General features: G+C 46.4%; 1 protein-coding gene across 4 annotated transcripts in view; it reads left to right on the top strand.

The window, feature by feature from the left end:
• Nucleotides 1-14943, top strand: part of LOC134936382 (potassium channel subfamily T member 2-like) — a 245676-nt gene that overhangs the window by 85028 nt on the left and 145705 nt on the right. For all 4 annotated transcript variants that reach the window (XM_063931414.1, XM_063931413.1, XM_063931411.1 and 1 more), the window contains exons 3-6: nucleotides 30-132; nucleotides 1103-1150; nucleotides 4746-4794; nucleotides 6699-6758. In XM_063931414.1, the coding sequence (XP_063787484.1) occupies nucleotides 30-132; nucleotides 1103-1150; nucleotides 4746-4794; nucleotides 6699-6758 (260 nt within the window). The remainder of the gene's footprint in view (nucleotides 1-29; nucleotides 133-1102; nucleotides 1151-4745; nucleotides 4795-6698; nucleotides 6759-14943) is intronic.

Here is a 14943-nt window from a genome sequence, read left to right as displayed (position 1 = left end):
TTTGGCCGACTTAATCTTGTGTATTTCAGGTTTGAGAGTCAGATTGTTTACGTTCTCATTAAAGTTGTTGAGTTGTCTCCTGTATATTATACGAGTGTTACTAGATGATCCACGAGAAGGCAAAGGGAACTGGTGAGTATAATTTTCCCGACTACGCCGCTAACACCACGGTCTTACTTTCTCTTTCACTTAAGTGGAATCTGTATTCTACACACAATAATGGCAGCCATTTTGTGGCCTGGACAATTATGCAGCCTATCAAATCACTACGAAGTAGTGACATCAGTGGGACAAGAGCCTCAGTGATTTTGCTAGGCTTAGTGAGTTGATAGACAGCACACTATTATCCTTGTCTCTCCCAGGGCTAGCACATTTGGTAGTAGAAGCTTTTTGTGTTCCAGTGTGATCCTGTGTGAAGGTCACATTCATGGGTCTGGTTAGTGAAAGCTGCAGCCCCCTGACAAACCTTACAACCAGCTCTGTCCTACTACCCCATGGGCCTTATTCAGCATGGATTGGTAAATATCAAAATTGCAAATTGAGCGATTATAAGCAGACTGCGCATGAAATGCAATGGCAATTCGATTGACAGGAAGTAACCGTTAGTGGGTGTTAACATGGCGTTTGTGGGGAGTGGTTGGAAAAATGCAAAAAACGCAGGCGGATCATGGCCGTTTTTCTGGGCGTGTATCTGACGTCAGTTGCAATTGCTTGCGACTAAAAACATTGCGCCAGGACGATTTCAATCTCATTATTCTGAGTAGCCCTTGGTCAACTGCAACTGTCGATGGTACTCTGTTTCTGCGACTGGATCGCAATTCTGCAGATGCATACACAGCTTTGTGATCACATCAGTGGCGTCTTTTACCATTCAGGGCAGCTCTTCAAATACGATTTTCAACAGTAGCAGGTTTGAGAAGATTGCAGTCTCAGGTCCTATAACGATCCAACCTGAATAAGGCACTATGTGCATCACCTCTTCTAATGATGTGAAATCCACCAACCTATATTCCATAAAGCCTTTATGTAACTTTATGCTGCACCCGTGTTAGAATAGCCCATAATCATTGTTCATCGATCTGACCCATATTTCTTCTTACAGCTGGGAGTGTCCGAAGCAGAATTACTCTTCACAGCACAGGTTTGATTGGTAAGAATCCTGTGTCACATTCTTCCCAGTAGTCCTATTTTTCAGCAGGACAGTACCAATTGCATATCCTACAGAGGTGTATCATGCTATTATAGTGAGTGATCTCAGTATGAATGGGTTAACACTCTTGCCAGTATATTTAAGTATATTCCAGGGCAACTGTGCTGTTGAACTGGTCTATCCATGGGTGATACTGTCTTGGCAGACTCTAGAGAACTACAGTAACCATCATACCATGTTTTCTGAACTTTATAATAATGTACTTCATTATTTTTAGTAATAATGATGAAAGTCTAAAGTCTAAAGAATGAGTAAATGTATGGATTATGCCCAATAGTCAAAAGATGGGTATTAGTAATGTACAATGGGCCTGATTCTCACTTGGAAGTAAAGCTTAAAAAGCAAGTAACCTTGTATCTGAAACAAGCCATGTTGTCAGAGCCGGCCCTAACCAATATGATGAAATAGGCAAGTTTTTGGCTGGTGCCCCCTAGCACCGCCGCTAGTTCCACCTCTGACGCTGCACTCCTTTCCCAGCACCCTCACCCCTCACCCATAGCAGTCCTCATTTTGGTGCTCCTACCCCCTATATTTTAAATAGGAACAGTGCGCACAATATAAAAAATAGGCACAGTAGTGCACTTTCTATACATCATGCCGCACCTTAGTAATGCATTTATACACATAATACCCTGCAGTAATGCCCCTTACACACATGACACACATTATTAATGTCCTTATAAACATAATGCACCTTACACATTATGTCAACCTTTATTAATGCCCTTATACACATAATGTCCCTTACACATATGCCGCACATTATTAATGCCCTTATACACATAATGACACGCATAATGTCCCTTACACATATGCCACACATTATTAATGCATTTATACACATGGCACACATAATGCCCCTTATACATATGCCGAACACTATTACACAACCAACCCACCTGATAATACTGTGACCTCTGCTTCTGCTTGGATACAGATGTGTCCTCATATATCTTGCCTCAATACGCGATGCGGCAGGAGATGCCTTTTTTTGCTGAAAAGTCAGTCGCTATTTTGCTGAAAATGCATCGCTATATGGATCGCTATATTTGCATCGCTATGTGATGCACAAGCAGCTTCTGCTGATTAAAATTCTATATGGCATGCCTATATTCTGTGTACGACTGTGGCTGTATCTGCATACGAAATGCTACGTTACAGTGATTTCCAAGAATACACTGTAGTGTAGCATTTCGTATGCAGACAGTCACACACAGAATATAGGCATGCTGCATATCATTTTAATCAGCAGAAGCTGCTTGTGCCCCTAAGCATTTGCCTAGTTTGCCTATGCATAGGGCCGGCTCTGCATATTGCCATGCAAGGGGACCAAACTATTTATATTTTTCCTGTGCAGGGAAAATACTGGATGCTCTTGTATGTAGCCTGCAAGTTTATTTTTATATTGGAATGTAGATTTCAGTTTCAACACACCCCTCCCAAATCTAAATGTCTGCTCATGTTACATCTGCACCCCCCCCCCCCTCCACAATGCAACATGGTTATGCCCATGTGCACAGTTTCTTGCTTTTTTGCTGTACTTCCAAATCAGAATCAGTCCCAATATTCCAAAATAGGGACATCTCCAGTGAAAAAATCTTTAAAACCTGGAACAGACCCTGGAAATTTTGGACTTTTGATAAATGTAGTGATTTGGGTGTTTGGCTTGGTGAATTATGAGCACGGTGTGTGATGTGCAGAGAGAACAGTGTAGCTCTATGTATGCAGATTCATGAACACAAATAACAATGTCTTTAGCGGTTACATAGAAACAAAAAAAGATCAAGAGAGACCTGCACCTCTAGAACATTGCACTATGGGATATATACAACATCCCGCTTAGATAAAATCTCGGAACAGTATAATAAATGGTAATGAGACCAAAAATCTGTCCATTATCCACATAATAATAATAATAATAATAGCCAAGATCACAGTATAATATAGCGTTTGAGACACCCACAAGACTGCAAAGCAACGGTTAGTCAAGGCAGGGGTCCAGATCCAAGGCATATGCAGATGATTGCCAGAGATCAAATTCTATCAAATTTTAGAGTATACTTCGTTGTGTATACATAAAAAAAAACATTCATGAGACACAATATTATTTACCAGGACAATCCAAGCAGAAATAGAAGGAGCCTGAGGAACCTTCCATTACAAGGTGGATTAACAGCAAAGCGGGTGCACCAGACGCCCCAGGACCCCCACACATAACTACATGACCAGCATGGGGAGCATTGTGGCATATGTGAACTGGGGTTTCTGTGTTGCTTTATTCAAACCCGGGGCACTACAGTGTGTATATCACATTTGTACTGCAGGGATATTTACACATTATACTTTTTGATAACTTCGCCAGCATATCTTAATCCGGCATATATAGTGGCAGATGCTCAATTATCTTAGTGATATCACTCAGGTACTTGCAAGGGAGGGGTCTTTCTAAGCAAGAAAAAAAAAGGCATTTTGTTTCCCCCAGCACCCTGAATGCTACCAGTAACCAGATTTAAATCCTACAAAATATTAGAATTCGGAGATCTTGGTTACATATATTTGCGCAAATGTATGAATAAACCCCCAAGCCTTGTCAAGACCTCTCTGTATATTGGGGGTCCCTATTGCTATATCTAGGTGCAGGGTGCAGCACCCCAAAAATCAGCATAAGCCAGAAAGCTCAGGGCAGCATACCAGTGAACAAAACTATAGTGTTAATAAATTAGTGTTAGGAAGCCGAAGCTATATACAGAAAGAGATACAAAAATAATGAGATGTAATTAAAATATTGAAGAAATAGTGTTAATAAAGAAATTAGTAAGTGGTAAGTATTAATAAAATGTAATGGTATGCCACACTAGAGCCATCCAGCCCGGCCAATCCAGGGGCACCGCACCCCACACCTCCGTTAACTCCAATCTGGGTCTACAGGGGGGTAGTCACGGAGAGATCCATGCTTAAAATCTAAGCAATCTGACTAGATTGCTTAGGTTTTAAGCACAGATCACTCGCGTGTAGCCCCCTCAGCGATAGCGATGCGCGGCCCCGCACATCGCTATTGCCGCTGCTAGATTGAGCCTGCATGCAGGCCAATCTCGCGGGTCGCTCACTTCACCCGCTGGGTGAAGTGAGCGGCCCCCGTCCTCCCCCCGCATCGCTCAGCACACATCTCCCCCGTGTATACCCCCCTTTAGATTAACCAGCAAAGATTAACATGATAATGGCTCCTTACTTTAATATTGTCTTAATCCGGCCCTGGTGTAATTGCAATACAAACTCTGGCTAACATAATCAGTAATATAAAGTTTGGGGCAGTGATTCTCGGCAAGACCCAAGCCAAACAAGCACACTTTAGGTTCTTGCATTTTGATCCCAGTTTTATCATACATCTCACCAAAATATAGAAAATATAGCAATCAAGGGGCAGGACCATAGCAGAATCCAGAAGACAGCCTCAGAGGCTTCACATTTTGGACAGGAGGTAAATTGTGATGTCTGATGAACTGATTAGTCTAACAGTCACTTACTTTTCTTCCAGGACACCTATTATTTGGGTGAACAGGCCTCTTCCTTTGTGGGGACTGCAGGTGAGCTCAACAACTATCTTGGTCTTTGCTAAATTATATGACCACAAGCAGGGAGGAGGATACAGCTTAGGGGGGTTACTAATTACCCGGGCCCGGCTTGTTGGAGGGGTCGAGTCCGCCGCCCTCCCCTCTCCCTGTAGCAGCCTCTCTCCCTAGCTCTGCAGCAGCTGTCTCTGATCATGCACTGCCCCTGGAATTGCCCCTGCCTGAGAGGCCCATGCCTCCCCTACCCCCGTTTGTCATGTTGTACCGCAATACAAATGTTGCCCCCCATGTTTCTGAAGGTGGCATGGCCACACCTTCCACAATTAGGCCACCCCCAAAAAATATTACCTGGGCCCGGCAGTGCCCTCTACAGTACTGATGGCGGCCGGGATCCCTGCTGTCATGATCCCAACAGCAGGACCCCGGCCACCAGTATGCCAGCAGCGGGGCGAGCGCTAGAAAGCCCCATGCGGGCTCGCTGTGCTCACCACAGGTTATATTCTCCCCCTATGGGTGTCATATACACCCATAGAGGGAGAAAAGCCTGTGGCACCGGTATTCCAGTGGCGGCATTTCACTGCCTGTCGGGAATCCGGTGTCGGCATTGTCCCGACAGGCGATCTCCTGATTGCCTCCCGCACTGACCACCTGTACATGACCATATTCCCTTTGTCATCTGCCATTCATATGTACTGTCTTGCCATCCCCTGTTGACCATCATAGTAGTAATAAATTAGTAGGAATAGTAATTAGTAGTAAATGGAAAGTAGTAGTAGTAGTAGTAGTAGAAGTAGTAGTTGTTGTTTTTAGTAGTTAGTAGTTGTTAGTACAGGTTGAGTATCCCTTATCCAAAATGCTTGGGACCAGAGCTATTTTGGATATGGGATTTTTCCGTAGTTTGGAATAATTGCATACTATAATGAGGTATCATGGTGATGGGACCCTAGTCTAAGCACAGAATGCATTTATGTTCCATATACACCTTATACACACAGCCTGAAGGTCATTTAATACAATCTTTTTAATAATTTTTGTGTATTAAACAAAGTTTGTGTACATTGAGCCATCAAAAAACAAAGGTTTCACTATCTCACTCTCACTTAAAAAAGTCCGTATTTCGGAATATTCCGTATTTCGGAATATTTGGATATGGGATACTCAACCTGTAGTTAGTAGTAGTAGTTGTTAGTAGTAGTAGTAGTCTCCAGTAGGATACCTCCCAGATGTCCCACTTGGCTCGCACATGAGCAGAAGGAATTGCTGATCTTTGCAATTGTACATGCAAACGGCATTACTAAACGCTGCAATGCATGCGATCTGCGGTGGGATGCATCGCATTCAAAATACAATGCGAGAAGCTTCCCACCCTATATATTTTAAATAGCATACACTTTTTAGACTTTAAAAGCTAGCTTCAATAAAATAATTTTCCTTAATTGAAATCATTATGGTGTGTACTACAATTTGCTAGAATAACTTTCTGCCTGAAATCATGCTCTGAATCCTCTGCCATTTGACGGATAGCTTATCAGCGACCTATGCTAGAATCTTCTGTAACCATGGAAACGAAGTGTAGACTGCACTAATTGCTTACATAGTTACAGATGTTACTAAGGAAGGTCACTCAACAAGTCAAATGCCAGCAAAAGTGTGATTCTCAGTTTTCAACATGTGATTTCAGGCAGAAGAACTAGATCAGTTTTCCTTTTGCCAGGCAGTACTAGTAGATCCACGTTAATTTATTAGCAGATAATGGGAACTCTTGTTCAGAAAATTGTTGTCTAAAAAGGCTACTTCCTTAACCTCTAATTACTGTACACAGTTATAGACTTATTCACTCTTCTTATAGTGTTATCTATTCTAAGGCCTATGTACATATGTGATGTTAAAGTTCTGTGTTTTCCACCCTTTTCTGCCAGGTTCTAGTTGCGCTAATTAGCTTTCTGGAAACAATGCTACTTACCTACCTGGGTTATAAGGTAAGTTTTATTACACCAGATCATCTGCCAGTCTCTAAAAGCTCAATGTATTCCCATATTGTTACCTGATGTCACTGGGGTCTATTCGTAGAGCAGTTAAAAGCCCTTTATCAGTGTTAACAGGGCTTTTCACTGCTTCCTCCTATTCGTAAAAGGGGTTACCGTGTATGAATCTCAGATTTCCTCTGTGGTGCCCCAGCTTAGTTCATACCCTCCAACATTTTATACATGAAAACCGGTACAAATTAGGAAAGGGTGTGTGGCCACGGGTAAATGGGGCGTCGCCATGCCCCCTTTCATATACTTTAAATGTTAATTTGGAGAGTCAAAAATCGGTACAAAGCCCTTTTTGGCAGGTACAGACCATAATTTTTTTTTACTGTACCTGCCAAAAAAGGTACAGTTGGAGCGTATGTCCGTGTCAGGATCGCTTCCCTATACACTGGTATGGGGAGAGCGATTCATGGAAGCACAAAATGCTCAGCTCTCTGTTTCACTTCTCAAAAATGATTCGCCGTTGCAGGATGGCATAAAGCGGCCGGTGAGGGTAGAAAACCAGAGGAGACTGCTGATTCCCCACCTCCTCCCTGTTCTCTCCGCCACATTCTCTAAGTCCAGTCAATCAGATGTCCAGGGGAAACTAGCAGGGAAAAAAATCTGCCTGTGCTCCACAGCGGCAGTGGAGGGTCGCCGCTACTTTAAGTGTCTGGTTGCCGCTACTATAAGTGAGGTAATCCGACATATGTATATGCCGGGTCACCTCTGTCTGCCAGCTGGTCCCACACCTGATTAGCTCTGTGATTCCAAAGCTCCCTGGCCGTTGCTGTTTTGCCCTGTATGGAGATGATCAATAAACCGGGTCACCTCAGCCTTATGATTACCCGTTACCCCTGCTGCCGGCTCACTCTGCCCCAAGCCCCCCCCATCCAAAGCTCTGCGGCGCATTCAAGACAAGACCTTCTTTCTGGACACACTATCACAGAGAAGACAGTATCTCGGGAGTCCTGAATTTCACATCACTTCAGCAGAGAGATGAGTTTATGAATTGCTACTTGACACAGCTCTATACTGTATATACCACAGCTAGGGAGGCCAATCCCGGGATCGGCGGGATCCCGGGATTTTGGCCTAAAAATGGCCAGGATTCATTCCTGGGATTGGAAGCTCCAATCCCAGGGATTAAGGGATCAGCGTTGAGTGTCCTCAGGACGCTCAGACGCTGCTTGGCTTGCTATGGTGAGTTATGTGTGCGTGGTGGGGCGAGGGGGGCGGCCACACGGGAAACCGTCAGTCCCGGGATTCACCATTTTTCAATCCGATACCCAGGATTGAAAAAATGCCCCGGGATTGGCCTCCCTAACCACAGCTATATATCCCATTAAACTGATGCGATATATAGTGAAAAGTAACAATTAAGATATACATGAAAAGACCCCATATTGATTTACAAACAATTGTTATTAATATTTCTTTTTCCTTCTGTGGGGGAAAATAAGGATATATCAAAGCAGTGGCGTCACAAGGAGGGTGCAGTGGGTGTGGCCCACACCCATGTGTCACCTGCCTAGGGCCAAAGTGCCAGCTCCTGCTCAGTGACAGGAGCCGGGCGCTGCCACTGTAACATTACGTGCAGCAACCCGGCTCCTGTCACCCTGTAGAAGCCAGCACTGAGGGCACACCAGTCTCTGGGGGCAGCCCGCATCTCCCGCACCACCGGAGTGACGATAACGGGGTCGGACACTTAGCCACGCCCTTTCAGCTAATCCACGCCCATCCATGAAGCCAGGCCTTTTTTGGCACGCTATAGGTATGCTAAAGGTCAGTGACGTCTCTGTATGAAAGTCCTGTAGTTTGACATGTATGAAATGAGTTAAGCTGAGTGGGTACACACTTACCTGAATATCCACCTCCTGTCGGATCCGCTGACCGAGCGGCCGATACAGGTGAGCATGTACACTTACATACCCTCCAACATTTTAAACATAAAAATCGGTACAAATTAGGAAAGGGGGCGTGGCCACGGGTAAAGGGCTTTTCCTATACTTTCAATGGAAGTTTGGAGAGCCAAAAATCAGTACAGACAATAAAAAAAGGTACTGTACCTGCCAAAAAGGTCCAGTTGGAGGGTATGTACTTACCGATCAGCCACTTGATATGATATCCTGAAGTCACAGCTGGGTGGGCATTTGAATTTGCCTGACCCGCTTTGACGTCAGTCCTCTGCTGACCGCCTGTACATACAGCCAGATGTTCTGATATATCTGCAGATATATCGGGCATTGGCTGTGCAGCAGGGTCGACACTATATGTCTGTGAACGATGTCATTCAAATACATATTGGGTGTACACACTAGACAACCCGCTAGCGATATATCGTCCATTTGCTACTCAGCTTTACAAAGCAATATATCACCCAGTGTGTACCCAGCTTTAGGACACATATAGCCTGGTTCTGAGCTGCATGCAATGCCGATGTTCCACTGCACAAAAATAGTGACTATGGCAAAAGGCGCTAAAGTGGTCGCAGCAGCGTACGACTCAGAATCATGCCCATAGTTGTCTGTAGATTGTGATTCCTTCTATCTCCACTACAGTACAACATTCTCCTAATATGTCGTCACACATTTAGATGGGGTGTGTATGTATCCCAATATCCACCCAAATAAATGAAATAATCTGTGACGCTTAAGAATGTGCAGAGTGTTATAGTGTAGGTCCTGATTCTGAGTTGCATGTAAATCCAATTTCTCTAACGTCCTAAGTGGATGCTGGGGACTCCGTAAGGACCATGGGGATTAGCGGCTCCGCAGGAGACTGGGCACAACTAAAGAAAGCTTTAGGACTACCTGGTGTGCACTGGCTCCTCCCACTAAGACCCTCCTCCAGACCTCAGTTAGATTCTTGTGCCCGGCTGAGCTGGATGCACACTAGGGGCTCTCCTGAGCTCCTAGAAAGAAAGTATATTTTAGGTTTTTTATTTTACAGTGAGATCTGCTGGCAACAGACTCACTGCAGCGAGGGACTAAGGGGAGAAGAAGCGAACCTACCTAACTGGTGGTAGCTTGGGCTTCTTAGGCTACTGGACACCATTAGCTCCAGAGGGATCGACCGCATGGAACCGGCCATTGATGTTCGGTCCCGGAGCCGCGCCGCCGGCCCCCTTACAGAGCCAGAAGCAAGAAGAGTCCGGAAAATCGGCGGCAGAAGACATCAGTCTTCACCAAGGTAGCGCACAGCACTGCAGCTGTGTGCCATTGCTCCTCATACACACTTCACACTCCGGTCACTGAGGGTGCAGGGCGCTGGGGGGGGGCGCCCTGAGCAGCAATAAAAACACCTTGGCTGGCAAATATATCACAATATGTAGCCCCAGAGGCTATATATGTGATAAATACCCCTGCCAGAATCCATAAAAAAGCGGGAGAAAAGTCCGCGAAAAAGGGGCGGAGCTATCTCCCTCAGCACACTGGCGCCATTTTCTCTTCACAGTGCAGCTGGAAGACAGCTCCCCAGGCTCTCCCCTGTAGTTTTCAGGCTCAAAGGGTTAAAAAGAGAGGGGGGGGCACTAAATTTAGGCGCAATATTGTTTATACAAGCAGCTATTGGGGGAAAAATCACTCAGTTATAGTGTTAATCCCTGCATTATATAGCGCTCTGGTGTGTGCTGGCATACTCTCTCTCTGTCTGTCTCCCCAAAGGACTTTGTGGGGTCCTGTCCTCAGTCAGAGCATTCCCTGTGTGTGTGCTGTGTGTCGGTACGGCTGTGTCGACATGTGGGATGAGGAAGGTTACGTGGAGGTGGAGCAGAGGCCGATAAATGGGATGTTGCCCCCTGTGGGGCCGACACCAGAGTGGATGGATAGGTGGAATGTATTAACCGACAATGTCAACTCCTTACATAGAAGGCTGGATGACGTAAAACAGATGTGGGACAGCCGGCTTCTCAGCCCGCGCCTGCCCAGGCGTCTCAAAGGCCATCAGGGGCTCAAAAAAGCGCCCGTTACCTCAGATGGCAGACACAGATGTCGACACGGAGTCTGACTCCAGTGTCGACGGGGTTGAGACATATACACAATCCACTAGGAACATCCGTTACATGATCTCGGCAATGAAAAATGTGTTACGCATTTCTGATATGAACCCAAGTACCACATAAAAGGGGTTTTATTTTTGGGGAGAAAAAGCAGCCAGTGTTTTGTTCCCCCATCAGAGGAATGAATGAAGTGTGTAAAGTAGCATGGGTTCCCCCCGATAAGAAACTGGTAATTTCTAAAAAGTTACTGATGGCGTACCCTTTCCCGCCAGAGGATAGGTCACGTTGGGAGATATCCCTTAGGGTGGATAAGGCGCTCACACGTTTGTCAAAAAAGGTGGCACTGCCGTCTTAGGATACGGCCACCTTGAAGGAGCCTGCTGATAAAAAGCAGGAGGCTATCCTGAAGTCTGTATATACACACTCAGGTTATTTACTGAGACCTGCAATTGCTTCAGCATAAATAGTGCTGCTGCAGCGTGGTCTGATACCCAGTCAGATAATATTAATACTCTAAGACAGGGATAATAGTTTGCTAACATAGAGCATATTAAAGACGTCGTCTTAGATATAAAGGATGCACAGAGGGATATTTGCCGACTGGCATCCAGAATTAATGCAATGTCCATTCTGCCAGGAGGGTATTAGAAACCCGGCAGTGGACAGGTGATGCTGCCTATAAAAGGAACATGGAGATTCTGCCTTATAAGGGTGAGGAATTGTTTGGGGATGGTCTCTGGGACCTCGTATCCACAGCAACAGCTGGGAAGAAATTTTTTTACCTCAGGTTTCCTCACAGCCTAAGAAAGCACTGTATTTTCAGGTACAGTCCTTTCGGCTTCAGAAAAGCAAGCGGGTCAAAGGCGCTTCCTCTGAGTCCACCGCATGACGTTGGGGCTCCACAGGTGGAGACAGGTGCGGTAGGGGCGCGTCTCGGGAACTTCAGGGACCAGTGGGCTTGCCCACTGGTGGATCCCTAGGTTCTGAAAATAGTATCACAGGGATACAGGCTGGAGTTCGAGGCGACTCCCCCTCGCCGTTACCTCACATCAGCCTTGCCTGCTGCCCTCGGAGAAAGGTAGTACTGGCGGCAATTCACAAGCTGTACTTCCAGCAGGTGAAATCAAGGTACCCCTCCTTCAACAAGGCCGGGGTTACTATTCCAAAATGTTGTGGTACCGAAACCAGACGGTTCGGTGAGACCCATTCTAAAATTTAAAGCCTTGAACACTTATATACGAAGGTTCAAGTTCAAAATGGAATCGCTCAGGGCGTTTATTGCAAGCCTGGAGAATTTCATGGTATCACTGGACATCAAGGATGCTTACCTGCATGTCCCTATTTACCCTCTTCACCAGGAGTACCTCAAAATTGTGGTACAGGATTGTCATTACCAATTCCAGACGTTGCCGTTGGTCGGTCCCCGGCACAGAGGTATTTACCAAGGTAATGGCCGAAATAATTATCCTGTACTTGGACGATCTCCTTATAAAGGCGAGGTCCAGGGAGCAGTTGTTCAGCGGAGTAGCACTATCTCGGGAAGTGCTACAACAGCACGGCTGGATTCTGAATATTCCAAAGTCGCAGCTGGTTCCTACGACGCGTCTACTGTTCCTGGGTATGGTTCTGGACACAGAACAGGATAAAAAGGGTTTCTCCCGGAGGAGAAGTCCAAGGAGTTGTCGTCTCTAGACAGAGACCTCCTAATACGTATACAGGTGTCGGTGCATCAATGCACGCGAGCCCTGGGAAGGATGGTAGCTTCTTACGAAGAAATTCCATTCGCCAGGTCCCATGCAAGGATTTTCCAGTGGGATCTGTTGGACAAGTGGTCCGGGTCGCATCTTCAAATGCATCGGCGGATAACCCTGTCTCCAAGGGCCAGGGTGTCGCTGTTGTGGTGGCTGCAGAGTGCTCATCTTCTAGGGGGCCGCAGATTCGGCATACAGGACTGGGTCCTGGTGACCACGGATGCCAGCCTTCGAGGCTGGGGGGCAGTCACACAGGGAAGAAACTTCCAAGGCTATGGAAAAGCCAGGAGACTTCGCTACACATAAATATTCTGGAACTAAGGGCCATTTACAATGCCCTAAGTCAGGCTAGACCCCTGCTTAAACACCGGCCGGTGCTGATCCAGTCAGACAACATCACGGCGGTCGCTCATGTAAACCGACAGGGCGGCACAAGAAGCAGGATGGCGATGGCAGAAGCCACAAGGATTCTCTGATGGGCGGAAAATCATGTGTTAGCACTGTCAGCAGTGTTCATTCCCGGAGTGGACAACTGAGAAGCAGACTTTCTCAGAAGACACGACCTCCACCCGGGAGAGTGGGGTCTTCATCCAGAAGTTTTCCAAATGATTGTACACCGTTGGGAAAGGCCACAGGTGGACATGATGGCGTCCTGCCTCAACAAAAAGCTACAAAGATATTGCGCCAGGTCAAGGAACCCTCAGGCGATAGCTGTGGACGCTCTGGTAACACCGTGGGTGTACCAGTCGGTGTATATGTTCCCTTCTCTGCCTCTCTTACCCAGGGTAATGAGAATAATAAGAAGGAGAGGAGTAAGAACTATACTCATTGTTCCGGGTTGGCCAAGAAGAGCTTGGTAACCGGAACTCCAAGAAATGATCTCAGAGGACCCATGGCCTCTGCCGCTCAGACAGGACCTGCTGCAGCAGGGGGCCTGTCTGTTCCAAGACGTACCGCGGCTGCGTTTGACGGCATGGCGGTTGAACGCCGGATCCTGAAGGAAAAGGGCATTCCGGAGGAAGTTATCCCTACGCTATTTAAAGCTAGGAAAGAAGTGAACGCAAACCATTATCACCGCATATGGTGGAAATATGTTGCGTGCTGTGAGGCCAGGAAGGCCCCAAAGGAGAAATGTCAGCTAGGTCGATTTCTGCACTTCCTACAGTCAGAGGTGACTATGGGCCTAAAATTGGGTTCCATGAAGGTCCAGATTTCGTCTCTATCGATTTTCTCCCAAAAATAGAACTGGCTTCACTGCCTGAAGTTCGGACTTTTGTTAAGGGAGTGCTGCATAGTCAGCCCCCGTTTGTGCCTCCAGTGGCACCGTGGGATCTCAACGTGGTGTTGGATTTCCTGAAGTCGCATTGGGTTGAGCCACTTAAATCCGTGGAGCTACAATACCTCACGTGGAAAGTGGTCATGCTGTGGGCCGTGGCGTCGGCCAGGCGTGTATCAGAATTGGCGGTTTTGTCATGCAAAAGCCCTTATCTGTATTTTATATGGATAAGGCGGAATTGAGGACTCGTTCCCAATTCCTTCCTAAGGTGGTATCAGTTTTTCATGTGAACCAACCTATTGTGGTGCCTGCGGCTACTTGGGACTTGGAGGATTCCAAGTTTTCTGGACGTAGTCAGGGCCCTGAAAAATATATGTTTCCAGGAGGGCTGGAGTCAGAAAGACTGACACGGTATTTATCCTGTGTGCACCCAACAAGCTGGGTGCTCCTGCTTCTAAGCAGACTATTGCTCGCTGGATCTGTAGCACGATTCAACTTGCACATTCTGCGGCTGGACTGCCGCACCCTAAATCTGTAAAAGCCCATTCCACGAGGAAAGTGGGCTCTTCTTGGGCGGCTGCCCGAGGGGTCTCGGCTTTACAAATTTGCCGAGCTGTTACTTGGTCGGGGTCAAACACTCTTGCAAGAGTCTACAAGTTTGATACCCTGGCTGAGGAGGACCTAGAGTTTGCTCATTCGGTGCTGCAGAGTCATCCGCACTCTCCCGCCCGTTTGGGAGCTTTGGTATAATCCCCATGGTCCTTACAGAGTCCCCAGCATCCACTTAGGACGTTAGAGAAAATAAGATTTTACTCACCGGTAAATCTATTTCTCGTAGTCCGTAGTGGATGCTGGGCGCCCATCCCAAGTGCGGATTGTCTGCAATACTTGTATATAGTTATTGCCTAACTAAAGGGTTATTGTTGAGCCATCGGTTGAGAGGCTCAGTTGTTATCATACTGTTAACTGGGTATTGTATCACGAGTTATACGGTGTGATTGGTGTGGCTGGTATGAGTCTTACCCGGGATTCAAAATCCTTCCTATTTGTGTCAGCTCTTCCGGGCACAGTATCCTAACTGAGGTCTGGAGGAGGGTCTTAGTGGGAGGAGCCAGTGCACAGCAG

Source organism: Pseudophryne corroboree, chromosome 6 (assembly GCF_028390025.1).
Source record: "Pseudophryne corroboree isolate aPseCor3 chromosome 6, aPseCor3.hap2, whole genome shotgun sequence".
Classification (NCBI taxonomy): Eukaryota; Metazoa; Chordata; class Amphibia; order Anura; family Myobatrachidae; genus Pseudophryne; species Pseudophryne corroboree.
This window is presented reverse-complemented; position numbering and strand designations above follow the sequence as displayed.